This window comes from Aotus nancymaae, unplaced genomic scaffold (assembly GCF_030222135.1).
Source record: "Aotus nancymaae isolate 86718 unplaced genomic scaffold, 86718_ANA_hifiasm-v0.15.2.pri h1tg000006l, whole genome shotgun sequence".
NCBI classification, from domain to species: domain Eukaryota; kingdom Metazoa; phylum Chordata; class Mammalia; order Primates; family Aotidae; genus Aotus; species Aotus nancymaae.
In genome coordinates, this window is record NW_026988417.1 from 38421641 (window position 1) to 38445551 (window position 23911).

The window sequence follows — 23911 nt, forward strand, 5'->3', positions numbered from 1 at the left end:
AATAGGCAAAACTAAACCACGCCCAGCATATAATTAATGAGCTACCCTGTAAATTAAATCTTCAAGTTTCTCCAGGTTTCTACTTGCTATAAGAACTTTAAATTCTTAAAAATTGATGATACTCTGGCCTTCAAGAAAACCCAATTACATTACATAAGATCAAAAAACCCCAAAATTCCAAATTGGTACTTAAAATAAGATGTTACTCTATTGCAAAGATGAATTAAATGCTCATTTTTAGAAAATGAGAATAAATCTGTTCTGCCATCATACTGTATCACTAAGTACATCTGTGAGTTTCCTAAGCACATAGAGATTTAAATTCTGGTAGTTATAACTAACGGCAAAAAATTATACCCTCAGATTTTCTGCTTTTAAAATACAGGCTGGGAGTTAGCTTAGAGTTCTATAAAGGTGTCAGATAACAGGTACTAAGAGAAAAGGTCCTCTGAAGTATAAAAATAGAAGATGATGGATGCAGGTGGGGTGCAGTGATTCATGCCTGTAATCCTAGCACTTTGGGAGGCTAAGGTGGAGGATCGTTTGAGGCCAGGAGTTCGAGACCAGCCTGGGCAACCTGGTGAGATCCCATCTCTACCAAAATGTAAAAAATTAGTCGGGCATATTGGTGCACACCTGTAATCCTAGCTACCTGGGAGGCTAAAGTGGGAGGATTGCTTGAACCCAGGAGTTCAAGGTTGCAGTGAACTATGACCATGCCACTGCACTCCAGCCTGGGGGAAAAAATAAGACCCTGTCTCAGAAAAACCAGAGCTAGTGTGGTTGACTCATGCCTGCAATCCCAGCACTTTGGAAAGGGGAGACAGGTAGATCACTTGAGCTCAGGGGTTCAAGACAGCCTGGGCAACATGGTGGAACCCCACCTCTACAAAACAACAAAAATTAGCCAGGCGTGGTGGCTGGTGCCTGTAGTCCCAGCTACTAAGGAGGCTGAGGCAGGAAGACCGCTTGAGACTCGGAGATGGAGGTTGCAGTGAGCAGATATCCTGCCACTGCCCTCCAGCCTGGGTGACAGCAAGATCACGTCTTTAAAAAAAAACATGATGATAATGGATGCGTATGAGGTAGAAAAGCCTATTGGAAAATAATATTGGCCAGGCGCAGTGGCTCACACCTGTAATCCCAGCACTTTGGGAGGACAAGGCAGGCAGATCATCTGAGGTGAGGAGTTCGAGACCAGCCTGTCCAACATGGTGAAACCCCATCTCTACTAAAAATACAAAAATTAGCTTGGCATGGTGGCAGGCACCTATAATCCCAGCTGCTCTGGAGGCTGAGGCACAAGAATCGTTTGAACCCGGGAGGTGGAGGTTGCAGTGAGCCCAGATTGTCCCATTTCGCTCCAGCCTGGGCAATAGAGCGAGACTCAATCTCAAAAAACAAACAAACAAAAACTATTGGCTCTTTGCTTCATAAAAAAATATTCTCTCCTTAGACTCACCTACTTTTACATCAAGTTATCAGAGACATCACATTACCATTATATTTCTATACCCTCAAGAGTCTGATTTAATGTATAAGTTCTTATTTTATTCATTTCCTTCTGAGGCATTCTTAAGGATCAAAGTCCTAGTGCATGCTGATTCTAAAAAAGTACATCATTGAAAAGAAACACATTTCTGATCACTACATGTAGCAACACTGAGTCAGCAGAAAACCTGCTTGTTATTGACAACTCAAACATTTGAGCAATTGTTTGTACCTACATTTATTAACTGACATACAAGAGTATTTTTAAACAGTTAAAATGTTGTTACAGGTTGAGTATCCCTAATCTAAAACCCAAAATGCTTCCAAATCTGAAATTTTTGAGCATCAACATGAGGCTAAAGGAAATGCTCTTTGGAGCATTTTGGATTTTCCGATTACGGATGTTGAACCAGTAAGTATAATGCAAATACTCCAAAATGCAAAAAAATCCAAAATACTTCTGGTCCCAAAGACTTCAGATAAGGGATACTCAACCAGTATAATGTATAATATAAGAATATACTTCATTGAGGCAGCAAACCACATTACCATGTGTGTACCTATGCAACAATCTTGAATGTTCTTCACATGTACCCCAAAACCTAAAACGCAATAAAATATTTAAAAAAATGAACAAAAAGAATATACTTCACTGTTAATAATGGTCAAATTTTTCCTTTTGCACATAAAAAGTATAATATAAATAGCCCTGTATTTAAGCTTATAGACTCAGTACAATCGACTCAAAGAGACTATTCAGATCCTGTTGTTCAGAAATCTACCTCTGTCAAATAATTGATTTGTTTTCAGAAATGCTTTACATAGGCTGGGCACAGTGTCTCACACCTGTAATCCCAGCATTTTGGGAGGCTGAGATGGGTGGATCAGGATCACCTGAAGTCAGGAGTTTGAGACCAGCCTGACCAACAAGGCAAAACCCTGTCTCTACTAAAAATACAAAAATAACGCTGGGCGCGGTGGTGCATGCCTATAATCTCAGCTACTCGGGAGGCTGAGGCAGGAGAATCGCTTGAACCCAGGAGGCAGAGGTTGCAGTGAGCCAAGATCACGCTACTGCACTCCAGCCTGGGAGACAGAATAAGACTCTGTCTCAAAAAAAAAAGAACCTTTACATAGAGATTTGTATTGTCATGCCATATGTTGGTGTAGGATTTGAACTGTATCATAATAGGAACTGTCAATAGCAGCTTAGCAGGCAAACAAGCTCCATACAGCTAAAAACAATTTTATTTGTATTGCTATAAAGTAGAAAAGGCAGAGAGAGAATTACTCTTTGGGGTGCCAAGGCAGACAGAACACTTGAGGTCAGGAGTTTGAGACCAGTCTGGGCAACACAGTGAAACCCAGTCTCTACTAAAAATGCAAAAATTAGCCAGGTGTGGTGGCAGGCGCCTGTAGTCCCAGCTACTTGGGAGGCTGAGGCAGAGGAATCGCTTGAACTCAGGAGGTAGAGGCTATGGTGAACTGAGATGGCACCACTACACTCCATCCTGAGCAACAGAGCGAGACTCCATCTCAAATAATAATAATAATAATAAAGACAGTAGTCTGTTTTCATCTCTAATGAAGTAACTGCTAGCAAACTTTTTTTTTTTTTTAGATGGAGTCTTGTTCTGTCCCTTAGGTTGGAGTGCAGTGACATGATCTCGGCTCACTGCAACCTCCACCTCCCAGGTTCAAGCACTTCTCGCGCCTCAGCCTCCTGAGTAACTGGGACTACAAGCGTGTGCCACCATGCCTGGCTAATTTTTATATTCTTAGTTTTTATAATCTTAGAGATAGGGTTTTGCTATGTTGGCCAAACTGGTCTCAAACTCCTGAGCTCAAGTGATCTGCCAACCTTGGCCTCCCAAAATGCTGGGATTATAGGTGTGAGCCACTGTACCCGGCCACATTTTAATCATTACAACTTAAACAAATGTGGAATTTCAATTTCAATTATGAAATACTTTTTAGTGACCATCAGATGAAAACCCTCCAATAACTAGTATTTTCAAGAAAACAGGCTACAAGGGATAGAGATCAATTCAGAAAAGGATTATCCTGTTCATCTCACCAGATTGATCAGTCTTCTCATCGCATGTTCATGAGAGCAAACACATTCACAGGGATCGAATCCACCTTCTGCCATGATTGCCCAGCTTGATTTTACTTGACTGTTAAATCTATGAGGAAGGAAACAATACTATAAGTCTACTATTCAGAATTACTCTTTCTCTTGAGCTATGAAAAATTCAGATATTGTATACACATTCACAACAGTTTTATTAAACTAAGTATAGTTCATATTTATTGCCTGTATCTATGAATTTATTATTAATCCTACATGAATTATGAATCTATACAGGTGAATTGGCTACCCCTTCTGCCATCAGCCCCATCTCCTAAAAATATGAATGTCTTCAGATGCTCTAAACTGGCCCCACCTGTGATGCTGATGATGCTAGAACCTACTCTGCTTAATTACTTATTTAACTTGATTAGTTCCAGTATGCAAACAATTTAAATCAGACATCTGAAAAGGTATCTAAAATGATACCAAGGTTTATGGGGGGAAATTAATGACATAGCTAAGAAATAGCTAGTTAGATTTTGAAAAATAAAGAGAAACAAATGAGAGGTCAAGATAGAGTATTGGCAACCGTATTTCCTGTTCTGCCTAAAACAATCTTTTAAAAACTAGACAAAATACATGAAACAACTGTATTATTATTATTTTTTAGATGGAGTCTCACTTTGTCGCCCAGGCTGGAGTGCAGTGGTGCAATCTCGGCTCACTGCAACCTCCGCCTCCTGGGTTCAAGTGATTCTCCTGTCTCAGCCTCCCAAGTAGCCTGGATTATAGGCGTGCACCACGCCTGGCTAATTTTTGTATTTTTAGTAGAGATGAGGTTTTGCCGCGTTGGCTAGGCTGGTCTCAAACTCCTGACCTTGGGTGATCTGACTGCCTCAGCCTCCCAAAGTGCTAGGATTATAGGTGTGAGCTGACATGCCTGACCAGAAACAATTGTTTTTTTGTTTGTTTGTTTGTTTGTTTTTTTGAGACGGAGTTTCACTCTTTTTACCCAGGCTGAAGTGCAATGGCGTGATCTCGGCTCATCGCAACCTCCACCTCCTGGGTTCAAGCAATACTCCTGCCTCAGCCTCCCGAGTAGCTGGGACTACAAGCGTGCGCCACCATGCCCAGCTAATTTTTGTATTTTTTAGTAGAGATGGGGTTTCACCATGTTGACCAGGATGGTCTCAATCTCTTGACCTCGTGATCCACCTGCCTCAGCCTCCCAAAGTGCTGGGATTATAGGCGTGAGCCACCGCGCCTGGCCACAATTGTTTTTAAGACAACAATGCCAGCCATAGTGGATCACGCCTGCAGTCACAGCACTTTGGGAGGTCGAGGCAGGAGAATCGCTTGAACCCAGGAGGCAGAGGTTCCAGTGATCCAAGATCGCACCATTGCACTATAGCCTGGGTCAAAGAGTAAGACTCCATCTCAAAAAAAAAAAAAAAGAAAAAACAATAGCCAGGCATGGTGGCATTAAGCCTATGGTCCCAGCTACTCAGAAGGCTGAGGTGGGAGGATTGCTTAAGCCCAGGCAGTCAAGGCTGCAATAAGCCGTGATCACACCACTGTATTCCAGCCTGGGCAACACAGTGAGTTCACATTAAAAAACAAAACAAAACAAAAAACAAACAAAACACTGGGTGCGGTGGCTCACGCCTGTAATCTCAGCACTTTGGGAGGCTAAGGTGGGTGGATCACAAGGTCAGGGGATAGAGACCATCCTTGAAAACATGGTGAAACCCTGTCTCTACTAAAAATGCAAAAATTAGCTGGGCATGGTGGTAGGCACCTGTAGTCCCAGTTACTCAGGAGGCTGAGGCAGGAGAATCACTTGAACCTGGGAGGCAGAGGCTGCAGTGAGCTGAGATCATCCCACCACACTCCAGTCTGGGCGACAGAGGGAGACTCTGTCTCAAAAAAAAAAAAAAAAAAAGACATTGAACATGAGGTTACAAAGAACAGTGATACCAGAGATACCAGAAAGATGGAAAAACAAATGAGGTGAGTCCTGAGTCCTATCACTGGCTCAGTTTACTGCCTCAAGATTCTAAGCCCAAGTGTGGGGTGAGAAAACCCAGACCAGCACAAGACAAAGATGCCCTCTCTCACCACTCCTATTCAATATAGTATTGGAAGTTCTAGCCAGAGCAATCAGGCAAGAAAAAGAAATAAAGGGTATTCAATTAGGAAAAGAGGAAGCCAAACTGTCTCTATTTGCAGATGACATGATTGTATATTTAGAAGACCCCATTGTATCAGCCCAAAATCTCCTGAAACTGATAAGCAAATTCAGCAGTCTCAGGCTACAAAATTAATGTGCAGAAATCACAAGGATTTCTATACGCCAATAACTGAGAGCCAAATCAAAAGTGAACTCTCATTCACAATTGCTACAAAGAGAATAAAATACCTAGGAATACAACTAACAAAGGATGTAAAGGACCTCTTCAAGAAGAACTCAATGAAGAGAGGACACAGACAGACAGAAAAACATTCCATGCTCATGGTTGGGAAGAATCAACATCATGAAAAAGGCCATATTGCCCAAAGTAATTTATAGATTCAACACTATCCCCATCAAGCTTCCAACGACCTTCTTCACAGAACTGGAAAAAAACCACTTCAAACTTCATATGGAACCAAACGAGAGCCTGCATAGCCAAAACAATCCTAAGCAAAAAGAACAAAGCTGAAGGCATCATGCTGCCTGACTTCAAACTATATTACAAGGCCACAGTAATCAAAACAGCATGGTACTGGTACCAAAACAGAGACACAGACCAATGGAACAGAACAGAGGCCTCAGAAACTACACCCACATCTACAATCATCTGATCTTTGACAAACCTGAGAAAAACAAGCAATGGGGAAAGGATTCCCTGTTTAATAAATGGTGTTGGAAAAACTGACTAGCAATGTGCAGAAAGCAGAAACTGGACCCCTTCCTGATACCTTACACTAAAATTAACTCCAGATGGATTAAAGATCTAAACATAAGACCTAACAGCATAAAAACCCTACAAGAAAACCTAGGCAAAAGCATTCAGGACATAAGCATAGGCAAGGACTTCAGGACTAAAACACCAAAAGCAATGGCAACAAAAGCCAAAATAGACAAATGGGATCTAATTAAACTCCAGAGCTTCTGTACAGCAAAGGAAAGAATCATTAGAGAGAACCAGCAACCAACAGAATGGGAAAAATTTTTTGCAATCTACCCATCTGACAAAGGGCTAATATCCAGAATCTACAAAGAACTAAAACAGATTTACAAGAAAAAAACAAACAAACCTATTCAAAAGTGGGCAAAGGATATGAACAGACACTTTACAAAAGAAGACATCTATGAGGCCAACAAACATATGAAAAAATGCTCATCATCACTGGTCACTAGAGAAATGCAAATCAAAACCACATTGAGATACCATCTCACACCTGTTAGAATGGCAATCATTAAAAAATCTGGAGACAACAGATGGAGGAGAGGATGTGGAGAAATAGGAACACTTTTACACTGCTGGTGAGAGTGAAAATTAGTGCAACCATTGTGGAAGACAGTGTGGCGATTCCTCAAGGACGTAGAAACAAAAATACCATTTGACCCAGCAATCCCACTACTGGGTACATACCCAAAGAATTATAAATTGTTCTATTATAAAGACACATGCACATGTATGTTCATTGCAGCACTGTTTACAATAGCAAAGACCTGGAACCAACCCAAATGTCCATCAACGACAGACTGGATAAAGAAGATGTGGCATATATACACCATGGAATACTACACAGCCATAAAAAAAAGATGAGTTCGTGTCCTTCATAGGGACATGGATGAATATGGAAACCATCATTCTCAGCAAACTGACACAAGAACAGAAAATCAAACACAGCATGGTATCACTCATAGGCGGGTGTTGAACAATTAGAACACGTGGACACAGGAAGGGGAGCATTGCACACTGCGGTCAGTTGGGGGGCACTAGGGGAGGGACAGAGGGGGTGGGGAGGGATAATGTGGGGAGAAGTACCAGATATAGGTGATGGGGGGAGGAAGGCAGCAAACCACCTTGCCATGTATGTACCTATGCAACAATCCTGCATGATCTGCACATGTACCCCAGAACCTAAAGTACAATAAAAAAGAAAAAGGAAAAAGAAAACCCAGACAAGAGCCTAGTGGTATCCCTAAGTTGGGAAGAAGAAGCTAGAAGAATGACTATATTAAGGAGAAACATTAAAGAGAGTAAAATCATGCAAATGGACTTGTAGAGATAAAAACAACAGTGTCTGAGATGAAACATACACCAGATGAGTTTAACAGCACATTAGACATTACAGAAGAAAAGATTACCGAACTTGAAGACATAGTAACAGTAGCTATCAAAAATGAAATCACAGAAAAAAGGGTGGATCAGTAGTCGCAGCTACTTGGGTGGGTGGGGCAGGAGGACCATGTGAGCCCAGTTATATGAAATATCTAGTTAGAATAGGCAAATTCATGGAGAAAGGAAGTAGAATGGTGATTTCCATTCTTAGGGAAAGAAGGGAATTAGGGAAGAAGGGAATGCGGAGTTACTGCTTAACCAGTAGTTTGTATCTGTGGTACTAAGAAGTTTTGAAAATGATGGTGATGGCCAGGCTTGGTGGCTCATGCCTGTAATCCCAATATTTTGGGAGGCTGAGGCGGGCAGAACACCTGAGGTGAGGAGTTCAAGACCAGCCTGAACAACAGGGAAAAACCCCCTCTCTACTAAAAATATATATAAAAAAAAAAAATAGCTGGGCATGATGGCATATGCCTGTAATCCCAGCTACTTGGCAGGCTGAGGCAAGAGAATCCCTTGAACCCAGGAGGTGGAGGTTGCAGTGAGCTGGGATCACACCACTGCAATCCAGCCTGGGCGACAGAGTGAGACTCGGTCTCAAAAAATTAAAAAAAAAAAAAAAAAATCCACCACTCTGGTTGCCCAGAGCTGGGAAGTTTGCAGGGAAAATAGGGAGTGACTGCTAATGTGTAAAGGCTTTTAGCGGGGGCTGAAAAAAATGTTCTATGGTGATGCTCACACAACTCCGTGAATATACTAAAAGCTACTGTACTGAACATTTTAAATAGGTGCATTGTATGGTATGTGAATCATAACTCAAAGCTGTTATATAAATAAATGGTGCCTGGAGAGCACATACATGTTCTAAACTCATCTGGAGAGTCAGGGAAGATTTTACTGAAGAACTTAACTAAAAGTTCAGAATGGATGAATGACTTAAATACATTAGGGCAAGGTGGAAGTAGAAGGTATGAGGCTTGGTGGGGCATTCCAGACACAAAGAGAAAAGCAGTACAAAGGTCCTTAGTAAGAGTATGACATGTTGGAGGAACTGAAAGAAAGTCACACTGTGCTAGAATTGAGATAGCAGAGTGGTTTAAAATGAGACAGGAGAGGGAGTCAGGCCACATAGGGTCTTTAAGGCCATGTTCAGGATTAGGTCATTACCCAAAGAGCAGTGTGAAGCCATGTGATTTCACCCTGGGGTGTTCTAAAAAGACTACCTTGGCAGGACGATGGAAAACTGAGAAGAGGGAAGCCACGGCAGGTAGAGAGAACCTAGTTAAAATTCTCCTTCAACAGATCAGTGACAATGGTGGGGCTCCTTGGAGAACTATATAGGTTTTAATGACAGCATATTGAATCACTGGAAGGAAGACAAATTATTTCATAAATGGTATTAGCTCCCTCCCTTTCCTCATTCCTTATGCCAAAATAAATTCTAGACACAAGTAATTTAACTTTTTATTTTGAGACAGGGTCTGGCTCTGTCACCCAGGCTGAAGTACAATGGCACAAACACACCTCACCACAGCCTCAACCTCCGAGGCTCAAGCAATCCTTCCCCCTCAGTCTCCCAAGTAGCTAGGACCACAGGTACACACCATGCCTTGCTAATTTTTAATTTTCTGTAAAGACGGGGTCTCCCTATGTTGCCCATGCTGGTCTTGAACTCTTGAGCTCAAGTGATCCTCCCGCCTCAGCCTCCCAAAGTGCTGAAATTATAGGTGTAAGCCACCGTAACTGGCCCAGTTTAACTTTTAAAAATGAAGTCACACATAAAATTAGTCAACTACAGCAACAGATTATAGTATCCACAAATTGTCCCATGATTTTACTGAAATTTAGAATATGCAAAAGGTGCCATTTCAAAACATAGATTATTTAATAAAATGGCAGGGTAACTGTCTATTTGTTTTAATTAAACTGTGACACATACATAAAGCCCTGGAAGACTGACCGATACAGGGAGACCCCACCTCCACAAAAAAAAATGTTTTTTAATTGGCTGGGTGTGGTGGTGTATACCTGTAGGTCTAGCTACTCTGGAGGCTGAAGTGGGAGGATCGGTTGAGCCCAAGAGTTTGAGACCACAGTAAGCTATGATCACACCACTGCACTACAGCCTGAATAATAGAACTAGATCTGGTTCTGTTAAAAAAAAAAATGCTGGGCTCGGTGGCTCACGCCTGTAATCTCAACACTTTGGGAGGACAAGGCAGGCAGATCACAAGGTTAAGAGATTGAGACCATCCTGGCAAACAAGGTGAAACCCTGTCTCTACTAAAAATACAAAAAAACTGGGCATGGTGGCGTGCACCTGTAGTCCCAGCTACTCGGGAGGCTGAGGCAGAACCATTTGAACCTGGGAGGAGGAGGTTGCAGTGAGCCGAGATAGTGCCACTGCACTCCAACCTGGCAAGACAGCGAGACTATCTTAAAAAAAAAAAAAAAAAAACCAACTGGAAGAACATACATCAGATTCAATATGTGAATAGCTCTGGGGAACAGAATATAACTTGGGGAAATAGAGTTTCATTGTCAATTTTTACATTTCTTTTTTTGTTGCGGTTCCCTCCCACCATTTTTACATTTCTTATATGTATTTATGTATTAAGACTTCTAAAATATAAATTTTAATTTTAAAAAGCCACACATATATAACTATGAGAAGATGACAAGAATACATGTAGAATAGAAGTCCAAGAAACCATAAAGGAAAGGACCAATAATTTTAACAACCAAAACCAATAAAAGTTTCTATAAAACAAAAAATACACCATAAAATGAAAAGACAACAAACTTGAAAAACCACGTGTGGGCTGGGCGCGGTGGCTCACGCCTGTAATCCCAGCACTTTGGGAGGCCGAGGCGGTTGGATCACGAGGTCAAGAGATAGAGACCATCTGGTCAACATGGTGAAACCTCGTCTCTACTAAAAATACAAAAAATTAGCTGGGCATGGTGGCGCGTGCCTGTAATCCCAGCTACTCAGGAGGCTGAGGCAAGAGAATTGCTTGAACCCAGGAGGCAGAGGTTGCGGTGAGCCGAGATTGCACCATTGCACTCCAGCCTGTGTAACAAGAGTGAAACTCCATCTCCAAAAAAAAAAAAAAAAAAGAACAACCATGTGCAATATCAGGGCTAGTTTCCTTAATTTACAGAGAACTCTGAAAAAAATCAGTATGAAAATGACAACCTAGTAGAAAAGTGGGCAAAGATTACATTCAAAGGAAAATACAGAGCCAATAAGCAAATACAAAATGGAAGTGTAAATCAAAACCATCTTACTTACACCTATCAGAAGGTTGGTAAAATTAATTCATCCGGCCGGGTGCGATAGTTCAAGCCTGTAACCCCAAGACTGTGGGAGGCCAAGGCAGGCAGATCACCTGAGCAGGAGTTCGAGACCAGCCTGGTCAACATGGCCAAATCCTGTCTCTACTAAAAACACAAAAATCAGCTGGGCAAGGTGGTGGGTGCATGCTAGTAATTCCAGCTACTCAGGAGGCTAAGGCAGGACAATTGCTCGAACCCGGGTAGTAGAGGTTGCAGTAAGCTGAGATCATGCCAATTGCCAATTCACTCCAGCCTGAGCAACACAGCAAGACTCCATCTCAAAAAAAAGAACAAAAATTAGCTGGGCATGGTGGTATGCACCTGTAATATCAGCTACTTAGGAGGTTGAGACAGAAGAATTGCTCGAACCCAGGAGGCGGAGGTTGCAGTGAGCTGAAATTGCACCACTGCACTCCAGCCTGGGCAACAGAGCAAGACTCCATCTCAAAAAATAACAATAATAATAATACATCCTAGTTAATTTGAATGTCCAAATTCAAACAAGTATGCAAAATTTTTGTACAGCATGTTTACTGGAATGCCATAACAGCAAAAATAAAAGTAATGCAAAGTACATTTCAGTGTTCCTATTAAATGATGCAATGAGTACATGAGATCCCATACAGCTATTAGAATAAGGTAGATTTCTACGTGGAAATTTGTTGAAACCACCAACACATATTGAGATGAAATCAAGCCGCAAACAGGGCAAACCTTTCCATCTAATATCCTTCTAGATCTGCTTGCCTGAGTTAAGGGGAGAAGGGGAGGTGAGAATTGGAAGGGGAGATGGAGATGCAGCCTAAGCTGGAGAGCCCCACTTTCCAGAAGGTAAGCAACACCATATGCAAACTCTACTTCGCATTTTTGTCTGAGGCCACCCTGTCCACACCTTTTAAAAAAAGGTGATTAGCTTTCATGTTAGAGAACTGATCGTACATACCCAACACAGAAAACTCTGAAAGTAAATATAACCTATGCTTATATGTAGATAAAGTCCACTGGTGAATTTCTGTTTCTCAACTGTTTTTTTCTTTTTGAGAGTGCAATGGTGATCTCGGCTCACCACAACCTCCATCTCCTGGGTTCAAGCGATTCTCCTGCCTCAGCCTCCCAAGTAGTTGGGATTACAGACGTGTACTACCATACCTGGCTAATTTTTTATTTTTAGTAGAGACAGGGTTTCACCATGTTGGTCAGGTTGGTCTTGAACTCCTGACCTCAGGTGATCCGCCTGCCTCGGCCTCCCAAAGTGCTAGGATTACAGGTGTGAGCCACTGCGCCCAGCCTCAACTGTCTTTTCAAACTGTGCGAAAAGGCTCAGATTATGCTGGCCTGGATATAAGCAAGTGTCAACCACAAATACTGGCCCATCCTTCCTTATTCCCAATGTGTACCCCCCCAGGCCAATACTGTGTTGGTTAAAATGAAAATATATTTTACTAAGTTTTTTTTATTAAAAAAAAATTTGAGACAAGGTCTCACTGTGTAACCAAGGCTGGAGTGCAGTGGCGCAATCACCACTCACTGCAGCCTCGACTTGCCAGGCTCCAGCAATCCTTCCACTTCAGCCTCCCTAATAGCTGAGACTGCAGGCACCTGCCACCATGCCTGGTTAATTTTTGTATTTTTGGTAGAGATGGGGTTTTGCCATGTTGCCAGGTTGGTCCTCAACTCCCGAGCTCAAGCAATCCACTTGCCTTGGCCTCCCAAAGTGCTGGAATTATTGGCATGAGCCAACAAGCATGGCCTTTTACTAAGTTTTTTTTTTTTTTTTTTTTTTTGACAGTTTTGCTCTTGTTGCCCAGGCTGGAGCGCAATGGTGCGATCTCAGCTCACCGCAACCTCCACCTCCCAGGTTCAAGTAATTCTGCTGCTGCTTCAGCCTCCAGAGTAGCTGGGATTAAGAGGCATGCGCCACTACGCCCAGCTAATTTTGTATTTTTAGTAGAGACAGGGTTTCTCCACGTTGGTCAGACTGGTCAGGAACTCCTGACCTCAGGTGATCTGCCCACCTCGGCTTCCCAAAGTGCTGGGATTACAGGCGTGAGCCACAGTGCCCGGCCTTACTAAGATTTTTATAAAACAAATTCAGGGCCGGGCGCGGTGGCTCACGCCTGTAATCCCAGCACTTTGGGAGGCCGAGGCGGGCGGATCACGAGGTACATGGTGAAACCCCGTCTCTACTAAAAATACAAAAAATTAGCTGGGCATGGTGGCGCGTGCCTGTAATCCCAGCTACTCAGGAGGCTGAGGCAGGAGAATTGCCTCAACCCAGGAGGCAGAGGTTGCGGTGAGCGGAGATCGCGCCATCGCACAACAGCCTGGGTAACAAGAGCGAAACCCCGTCTCAAAAAAAAAAAAAGAAATTCAAATACAGAAATTACCACCACTGTAGCCTCTGAACACAAAGAAAACACTAGCACACTGGCTTTTCTAAAGAAAGGGAGACTTGTTTTTATCACTGTATTATCTATCAAAATTGTAAAACATGGCTATTTTAAAGTCTCTTTTTAATTCATTAAATTAACAAAATCAGATGCCACCATCACCCGTTAAAAAACAGTCCTTCTGGAGGACAGAAATCTTAGTCATCATCATCTCTGAACACCGCCTATGCTGCTTAGCCACAGCACTCACAGAATAAATATTTACTGAAGTCTTGACAATGTTTATTTTCTCTATATCTATATGTGCCAGGAACAAGTAAATCAACTAGAATTTTAAATTCTACTTCAGTCTTAGTTAGCCTCCATGTAAAATGAGAAAGTATATTTATAAATAGGACGTTATCCCTCAATAGTGCTACACTGCTGTGGAACCTTCTTCCTACAAACTTGAGCTGTTTTAAGTACTACTCAGTTTTCAGTTAACAGTTTCCATTTTTAAATCTCTAAGGTTTTCTTGAAAATAGAATGAACAGAGTTCTCTTTTGGTGAGGACCCAAGAACAAGTGTCAACACAAACCAGCAGCTAGACACTAGAAGAAAAAAACTTAACCAGTCCCACTGCACATTTAAATCCCTCGGTCTCCAGAGACATTAAGAAGCTGCTCTATCCTAGGCAAGACAGAAAGGGATTACTGAATCAGAATTTTAGTAAATCTGCCTCAATGAGGTTTTTGATAGAAAGCAATTTAAAACAATGCTTCCGCCTTTCATGTTTCATAGACTTGTTCATCTCCCCAATACATATCGCTAATGTTAGAGAACAATGCTAATACCAAAGTCACGGGCTTGATCCTTCACAAGCAGCTTCAAGACTTGTTTCTCAAAAATGTGCAACAAGTCACAAAGGTCTAAGTCACGAAAACATGAATAGTTTACTAAGAGAATTCAAAATAGCCGGGCACAGTGGCTCACATTTATAATCCTAGCACTTTGGGAGGCCAAGGTGGGAGGATTACCTGAGGTCAGGAGTTTGAGAACTGCATGGCCAACATGGTAAAACCTGGTCTCTACTAAAAATATAAAAATGTGCTGGGCGTGGTGGTACATGCCTGTAATTCCAGCTGCTTGGGAGGCTGAAGCAGAACTGCTTGAACCTGGGAGGGTTGCAGTGAGCCGAGATGGTGCCATTGCACTCCAGCCTGGGCAACAAGAGCGAAAGAAACTCTACCTCCTAGGTTCAAGCGATTCTCCTGTCTCAGCCTCTCAAGCAGCTAGGATTATATAGGATTACAGGCACGCATCACCACGCCAAGCTAATTTTTTGTATTTTTAGTAGAAACAGGATTTCACCATGTTAGCCAGGCTGGTCTCAAACTCCTGACCTCAGGTGATCTGCCTGCCTTGGCCTCCCAAAGTGCTGGGATTATAGATGTGAGCCACCACACCCAGCTTCTATGCTACTTTTAAAAAATATTTTTATATTTTCATAATAGACATTTAATTTATATGTCACTATTTTCCCATTTTTGTGATAGCAATCTAACTCCACATATACATTAAGCAACATGGTTTATAAGTGACTTTTTATGTAGCATTAAGGGCAAAATAAACACATCTGAAGCTCTCAAACAATTCTTGGCACAGAAAAGCAGTGAAATAATATGAATGTTGAGGAGGCAAAAAGCAATTCCCCTTATTCTGCAGGTCCAGGTCATTTTCTCTCCTCTACAACTAACGCAACCTTTCCTGGTAGAGTTTGGCAGTAATAACTCAGTTGAGTCATACTGTTGCTATATGTGGTAAGGAAATTTTCCAGTGCTGTTAACCAATTTATCATTGCTATTAGAACCTTAAACAATCCAGCTCATGCAAATCTCTAAGAGACAGAGGAGTTAAAATGGCCAACAGAAAAAAAAAAAATAGCTCATAGTCTCTAAAATTTTTTTTTTAATTTATTTTTAGAGACAGGGTCTCACTATCTTGCCCAGGCTGATCTTGAACTCCTGGGCTCAAGTGATCCTCCACCTTGGCCTCCCAAAATGTTGGATTTACAGGCATGAGCCACGACCTCCAGCCTGAATGTAAGACATTAATATTAGGGGAAGCTGGGTGAGGAGTATACAGTAATTTTGTATTATCTTTGCAACTTTTCTGTAAGTCTAAATGTAACCCAAAATAAATATATTTACTTAAAAATTAAAAATGTCAAGTCCAACAGACCTTTAAAAAATAAATAAATGAGGCTGGGCACGGTGGCTCACCCCTGTAATCCCAGCACTTTGGGAGGCGGGTGGATTACAAGGTCAAGAGATCGAGACCATCCTGGTCAACATGGTGAAACCCCGTCTCTACTAAAAATACAAAAAATTAGCTGGGCATGATGGCGCATGCCTGTAATCCCAGCTACTCAGGAGGCTGAGGCAGGAGAATTGCCTGAACCCAGGAGGCGGAGGTTGCGGTGAGCCGAGATCGCACCATTGCAGTCCAGCCTGGGTAACAAGAGCGAAACTCCGTCTCAAAAAATAAATTAAATAAATAAATAAATAAATAAATAAATGGTCTGGGCGCGGTGGCTCACGCCTGTAATCCCAGCACTTTGGGAGGTGGAGGTGAGCGGATCATGAGGTCAAGAGATCAAGACCATCCTGGCCATGATAGTAAAACCCCGTCTCTACTAAAATACAAAAATTAGCTGGGTGTGGTGGTGTATGCCTGTAGTCCCAGATACTCGAGAGGCTGAGGCAGGAGAATTGCTTGAATCTGGGAGGCGGAGGTTGCAGTGAGCCAAGATCGTGCCACTGAACTCCAGCCTGGCGCCTGATGAAAGAGTGAGACTCTGTCTCAAAATAAATAAATAAATAAAAATAAATGGATGGGGGAATTTTTAGGGCAGTGAAACAATTCTGTATAATACTGTAGTGGTAGATATATGTCATTATACATTTGTCAAAACCCACAGGATGTACAATACCAAGAGTAAACTCTAATGTAAACTATGGACTTTAGGTAACAATGACTTTTCAATGTTAGGTCCGTTGTCTGTAACGAAGGTTAACACTCTGGTGTCTGGTAGTAGGGAAGCTATGTATATGTGGGGCAGGGGATATATGAGAACTCTATACTTTCAGCTCGGTTTTCCTGTGAACCTAAAACTGCTCTTAAAAAATGATATTTAGGGCCGGGCGCGTTGGCTCACGCCTGTAATCCCAGCACTTTGGGAGGCCGAGGCGGGTGGATCACGAGGTCAAGAGATCGAGACCATCCTGGTCAACGTGGTGAAACCCCGTCTCTACTAAAAATACAAAAAAAATTAGCCGGGCATGGTGGCGCGTGCCTGTAATCCCAGCTACTCAGGAGGCTGAGGCAGGAGAATTGCCTGAACCCAGGAGGCGGAGGTTGTGGTGAGCCCAGATGGCACCATTGCACTCCAGCCTGGGTAACAAGAGCGAAACTCCGGCTCAAAAAAAAAAAAGAAAAAAAGAATTACATTTCTATCAATCTGTCCTAAGGGACTGTCTGAATTGTAGATTACTGAAAATTCAAAAAATTATGAAGAACCCAAATATTAGTAATTAAAGCTATGGTACATTTGACCAATGAAGCATACTATGCAGTAACATGGTATAGCTAGCAAAACTGGTCTCTTGCTAACTATCTCTATAATAGATTTGGTGTATGCTGCTAGGCTATTCCACTGAAAACAAGGAAGGGACATCCCTGAAAAGGGTTAAATAGTCCCAGGTCTTTTTTTTTTTTTTTTTTTTTTTTTGAGATGTCGCCCAGGCTGGAGTGCAGTGGCACCATCTTGGCTAACTGCAACCTCTGCCTCCCGGGTTCAGGCGATTCTTCTGCCTCAGCCTCCCAAGTAGCTGGGAACACAGGTGGCCACCAGACCTGGCTAATTTTTGTATTTTCAGTAGAGACAGGGTTTCACCATGTTGGCCAGACTGGTCTCATGGTCTCAAACTCTTGACCTCAGATGATCTGCCTGCCTCAGTCTCCCAAAGTGCTGAGATTACAGGCGTGAGCCACCATGCCTGGCCAGAGATTCCCAGTTCTAATCCCCAGAAAACTGGACTTGGAAGGTTCCATAAGGGACCTTGAAAGACAAGACTCTGGGTTGAGTCTAGGTGTGGCAATGAAACAGGAAGGGTCTCTGCATACCTCTACCTGTCTCCCATCACACATTTTCAATCAGTCATTTATGAGAACCAAACAACTAGGCAAAGAAGAGGAACAGATGACAATGAAGCTGAATGCAGCACAGAAGACAAAACATGTTCTGCTCCTGTCAGATCTCTGAATGAAAAGCTGAAGTATATGACACTAATTCTCACAAAATATGTCTGCCCTAAGCTATAAACTATTGTTTTTGTGATCATAAAATGAAACCATTTGCTTTGTAATTACTGTCTTCAATTTTCTTTTGTGAATGATATGTATTGCTTTTAGAATGAAAAGATAAACTTTGCAGTAAGAAAAAAAGGTTTATGTATTAAGTGAAAAAAAGCCTATTAAGGTTGGGCGCAGTGGCTCACGCCTGTAATCCCAGCACTTTAGGAGGCCGAGGTGGGCAGATCACGAGGTCAAGAGATCAAGATCATCTTGGCCAACATGGTGAAACCCCGTCTCTGCTAAAAATACAAAAAAATTAGCCAGGCATGGTGGCACGCGCCTGTGGTCCCAGCTACTCGGGAGGCTGAGGCGGAAGAATTGCCTGAACCCAGGAGGCTGAGGTTGCAGTGAGCCAAGATTGTGCCACTGCACTCCAGCCTGGTGACAAGAGCAAGACTCTGTTTTTAAAAAAAAAAAAAAAAAGCCTATTAAAACAGACTACAAAATGGCATATATATAAATAAATTTGAAAACACAGCATTAAAAAAAGCTGGAAAGAAAATGAAAAATTGCATGTATGAAACTCTGGTGGACGAAGAACTCAAAAATTTATGGGGAAGTAGGGTTAGAACACTAGCTCTAGGTGATCCTAGGGAAGTCCTTATGAGTGACAAAAAGAAATAATTACTGACATTCTGCTTATCTTAAATTAGTAATAATGGTTAATGTAATACCACCATTATCTATTGTTCTCCAGAAACTTTTTGGAATCACCCTTCCTATAATTCTACCAAGAGGCTTAAATATTTTTTTTTTCCTGAGGACATACCAAGTAAAATAATTTTTATTTGAGACAGAAGACTGTATATTAGGCATTTTAGTTCTTCCATCCAAGCATTTAATTCCTTTACTTTTTTTTTTGAAACGGAGTCTCCTGTTGCCCAGGCTGGAGTGCAGTGGCACGATCTCTGCTCACTGCAACCTCACTCCACCTCCCAGGTTCAAGTGATTGTCCTGCCTCAGCCTCCCAAGTAGCTGGGAACACAGGCATGTGCCACCCATGCGTGGCAAATTTTTGTATTTTTAGTAGAGACAGGGCTTCACCATGTTGGCCAGGCTGGTCTCAAACTCCTGGCCTCAAGTGATCTGCCTGACTGAGCCTCCCAAAGTACTGGGGTTACAGGAGTGAACCACTGCACCCAGTCACATTTTATAACTTGGGAATTTCTGACTCTTGCTGCTCTGACTCCATTGTGCTAACAGACAAACTAAATGCGTGACTTGGAAAATTCTTTTTCTTTCCAAGTTAATCCTCCCTGGTACCCACATCAAAACATAACAGAATAGTGTAACCTGACTGTGAGCTTATCTTCTCTATACATCTTCTGATCCATTCCTTACATTGAAAAAAAAAAAGAAGAAGAAAAGCAGTATTCTAAGGACCCAAAATTACTGCAACTGGATTTTTTCTTTATTTTTCTCAAAGCTGTAGCATAAAAATATGTATCCTTATTAAACCTCTCTACTCTTTTGCCAATCTCTGGTTTCCTCTCTCCTTCAACAGAGGTTAGTTCTCCACTCCTTCTTCCAAGAGCAACAATATTAAGAGATTTATTTGCCTCCTAAGAAATGAGTCAGAATTCCAATATGCTCAGTGTGATATTCCTGTGATTAAGGTTTTTAAGTATGTAGAATTACTACCTACCTAGAATTTAAACTTGGGGAGGAATTATTGTATATTAACTCATTATGCTGGTTATTAAGATGATTAGATATTGATTTTTCATTTTCCTATGTTTCTATGTATACTTTTTGAACCAAATTATATATTTACATACGTATATTTATATATATGTACAAATTTACATACATGTGCAAACAAGAGATGCTACCCAGAATAAAAATAAAAATGTTGATGTCAAAACATGAGTAACATTAGTAACTTAAGGCTAAGTTTTCATCTATGGAGAGATGTTTGCAAACAGTCCCAAACCTTCAGATTTAGTACTGAGAGAGGACCTAAGTGGCCTGGGGACAGAAGTAGTAAGGAGACTTTTCACTGTATATAAGTATGTGTTTTCTGAAATTATACCATTTGAATATTTTAACTATTTGAAGAGTATTAACTCTGTAAAAGAATACTCTTACAGTAAGTTTCTTGTTCTTCTGACTATAACCATTAGTTCTAGAGACAAATAATTATACCTCAATTGACTCGAATTGAATATGCTAAATTGTTTCAACCCTGTCTATCATCACTGAATTTGTTGGTTAGAGATAATATATCATAAAAAGGATAACTCTGCAGGTAAATGTTACCAAATGAGGCACAGCGCGGTGGCTCACACCTATAATCCCAGCACTTTGGGAGGCCGAGGCGGGTGGATCATGAGGTCAAGAGATCGAGACCATCTGGTCAACATGGTGAAACCCCGTCTCTACTAAAAATACAAAAAAAATTAGCTGGGCATGGTGGTGCATACCTGTAATCCCAGCTACTCAGGAGGCTGAGGCAGGAGAATTGCTTGAACCCAGGAGGCGGAGGTTGCAGTGAGCCAAGATCACGCCATTGCACTCCAGGCTGGGCAACAAGAGCGAAACTCCGTCTCAAAAAAAAAAAAAAAAAAGGTCACAAAATGAACCAAATCCCATCATCAGTGAAGATATCAAAAAGCATATAAACAGGCCCTACCATGGATACTTCTAAAGTCATCCTTTGACCTAAATCTGAGGCAATCATTGTTTGCAAAATTAGTTTTCCAAGTTTACTTTTCCCTTCCCTACTCACTCTCTGGTGGAAGCTTTAACTGCAGAAGAGAATCTAAACACTGAAACAGTGTATCTACCATAAACTATTAATGCTGGTATAGTATTTTTGTTAAATTAAGTTTAAAATAAAAGCAAATGGAAATTCATTTAATTTTAAAAACACATGTAGAAAAAAATCAGGAAAATGACATTGCCTCAACTAGTTTTGTTTTTTTATCTTTTCTCAACATACATCTGCAATCAAAGACATCTGTATGCTTACCATAGTTGAGATGACAAACAGAAAAAACGGTAGAGATTACTCCTGCCAAAGCAAGCCCACTTCAGAAATAACAAGTGGAGCCAGCATAGAAACTTAAAAATATCAGTGACATCAAATCCATGACTACTCAAGTCTTGGGAAATACAGAAAAGGCCCCCAAAACATCAAGGGAGGAATTGTCAGCTCCGCTGCTGGGGAGAACTGACACCATCAAGAAAAAGGAAAATTAGCCAGGCACGGTGGCTCACGCCTGTAATCCCAGCACTTTGGGAGACCAAGGCGGGTGGATCACAAGGTCAGGAGTTCCAGACCAGCCTGGCCAAGATGGTGAAACCCCGTCTCTATTAAAAAAAAAAAAAAAAATCACACCTTCACAAGTGGCACTTTTACAACTTTGGAGATATAGCAGTTTTTACCCACTCAATTAAAGAGGAAAGAACTGAGGCTCTGAAAGCTTCAGTAATTTGCCCAAAGTCACATGGCTCAGGAGGTGGGATTCAAACTGCATGTCTTCTCTCAACTCTCCTTTCTTGAAAAGGATGTATCTAACAAGTTCTCAGGGGACTAAGTAACCAGCAAAAAAGTTCAGAGGAGGATACAGAAGAAACAAAGGTAGCTTTAACCATCAAGGGCTTGCGATCAAGTTAACTGTGAATTTAATTTAAATAATATCTGCATACCAATATATAATTAACAACTAAATAAATGTTACAAATTACCTTTGTGATCACTACTCTGGAGAAAGCTCAAAACTCAAGGAAAGGATAATACTTTTCTCCTTAACCTTTCTCTGCAACAGATGATTCTGTTAAAGATTCACCCTCCACCCCAAGTCTGCCACCACTTTTTTAGAAATTCTCATTAATGTGACCCTATTTTCTCAGGTACCTTAGTCTATTGGGTTGCTTAAACAAAATAACACAGACAGAGTAGCTTGCAAACAACAGAAATTTACTTCTCATGCTTCTGGAGGGTAGGAAGTCCAAGATCAAGGCACTGGTAGATTCAGTGTCTGCTGAGGACCCACTCTCTGGTTGGTAGGTGGTGCCTTCTCACTGTGTCCTACTATGGTGGAAGAGGGCAAGCAGTTCTCTGAGCCCTCTTTTATAAAGGCACTACTCCTCATCATGAGGGCTCCACCCTCATGACTTAATTACTACCCAAAGGCCCACTTCCTCCTAAAACGATCACACTAGGGGTTAGGATTTCAAATATGAACTGTGGGGAACACAAGCATTCAGACCATAGCACTATGTCTTAAACAGTACCTTCTCTTTCCTTGATGACCCTTTTTTCTTTACCTGTATCTGACTCCTATTCTAGAATCACTTTAGACAACACTTGCCAAAACATCATGGGATAGCAGTAAGAATGTCCTTAGACAAAAAAACTTAAGGCAGTACTGAGAAATATTAATAAATCACTTAGCCTCGTTGTGACTTCAGCTTATGTATAAAACAGGAGTGATAATTGAAACTACGCATTTTAAACAGTTGTGCAAAGATCAAGTGAGAATTTGTAAGCGTACTTAATAAACTGAAAAAGTTTTAAAACTTAGGGTCCATTGAAGACCAAAATATCTTTAACTCTTAGCCCAAGTTCTCTGTAGAGTGCTCTGGAGTGTGTGTTCCGCTGGGGCCACAGCTATCACTCATCTGCATAAAAGGGAAACAGAAGAAAGACTTGGTCCCTCACCTACTAATTTCCTGTCCTTTCCAGGCTGCAGTTAACTCTTGTACAATCCTAAGAATTCTCTCTGTGCCTGGTCAAAGTCCAGGGGTAACACTGATCATAAACAGTCAAACAAAGGAAAGCTTTTCAATTAAATCATCTTTGTTTATATTCAATATCATAACCCTAAGTTTCATAATTTGAAAATGTTTTCTAAAATTTTTACCCAAGAGAGCACATGTCATCAGAACCTCCTGAGACTGTTATCATGGAGAGAAAAATTTTAAATCCTAAAAAAAAAAAAAATCTACCCAAAAGTATTTACTAGTCATATCCTACATTTTAACATTTTAAACTCAGGAAAATATAGCCATCTATGGTGGCTTACGCCTGTAATCCCAGCACTTTGGGAGCCCAAGGCAGGTGGATCACAAGGTCAGGAGATCAAGACCAGCCTGGCCAACATGGTGAAACCCTGTGTCTATTAAAAATACAAAAAAAAGGCCGGGCATGGTGGCTCACGCCTGTAATCCCAGCACTTTGGGAGGCCGAGGTGGGTGGATCACCTGAGGTCAGGAGTTCAAGACCAGCCTGGCCGTCATGGTGAAACCCCATCTTAAAAAAAAAAGAAAAAATATATATATATAAAAAGAATAAAAAAAATACAAAAAAAATTAGCTGGGCATAGTGGCACATGCCTGTAATCCCAGCTACTCGGGAGGCTGAGGCAGTAGAATCGCTTGAACCCGGGAGGCGGAGGTTGCAGTGAGATGAGATTGCACTATTACACTCCAGCCTGGGTGGGTGACAGAGTAAGACTCTGTTCAAAAAAAAAAAAAAAAACCACCACTCAGAAAACATTTCTCTTTTTTTTTTTTTTTGAGACAATCTTGCCCTGTCACCCAGGCTGGAGTGCAGTGGCACGTTCTCGGCTCAATGCAACCTCCGCCTCCTGGGTCCAAGCGAGTCTCCTGCCTCAGTCTCCTGAGTATCTGGGATTACAGGCACAAACCATCACGTCCGGCTAGTTTTTGTATTTTTAGTACAGACAGGGTTTCACTATGTTAGGCAGGCTGGTCTTGAACTCCTGACCTCAGGTGATTGGCCTGCCTCAGCCTCCCAAAGTGCTGGGATTACAGGCATGAGCTACTGTTCTGGCCAGAAAAGTCTTTTTCATAAATGAGAAACAAAAAACTTCAACAGAAAATATAAAAATTCCAAACCAGGGCTGGAAATGCAGGCTGGA

General features: G+C 41.5%; 1 protein-coding gene across 1 annotated transcript in view; it reads right to left on the reverse strand.

The window, feature by feature from the left end:
• The window catches only part of SMIM14 (small integral membrane protein 14), an 84091-nt gene that overhangs the window by 49716 nt on the left and 10464 nt on the right, over positions 1–23911 (reverse strand). Inside the window, exon 2 of the mRNA XM_064366500.1 lies at positions 3569–3677. Coding sequence (XP_064222570.1) covers positions 3569–3643 — 75 coding nt within the window. The 5' untranslated portion in view covers positions 3644–3677. The remainder of the gene's footprint in view (positions 1–3568; positions 3678–23911) is intronic.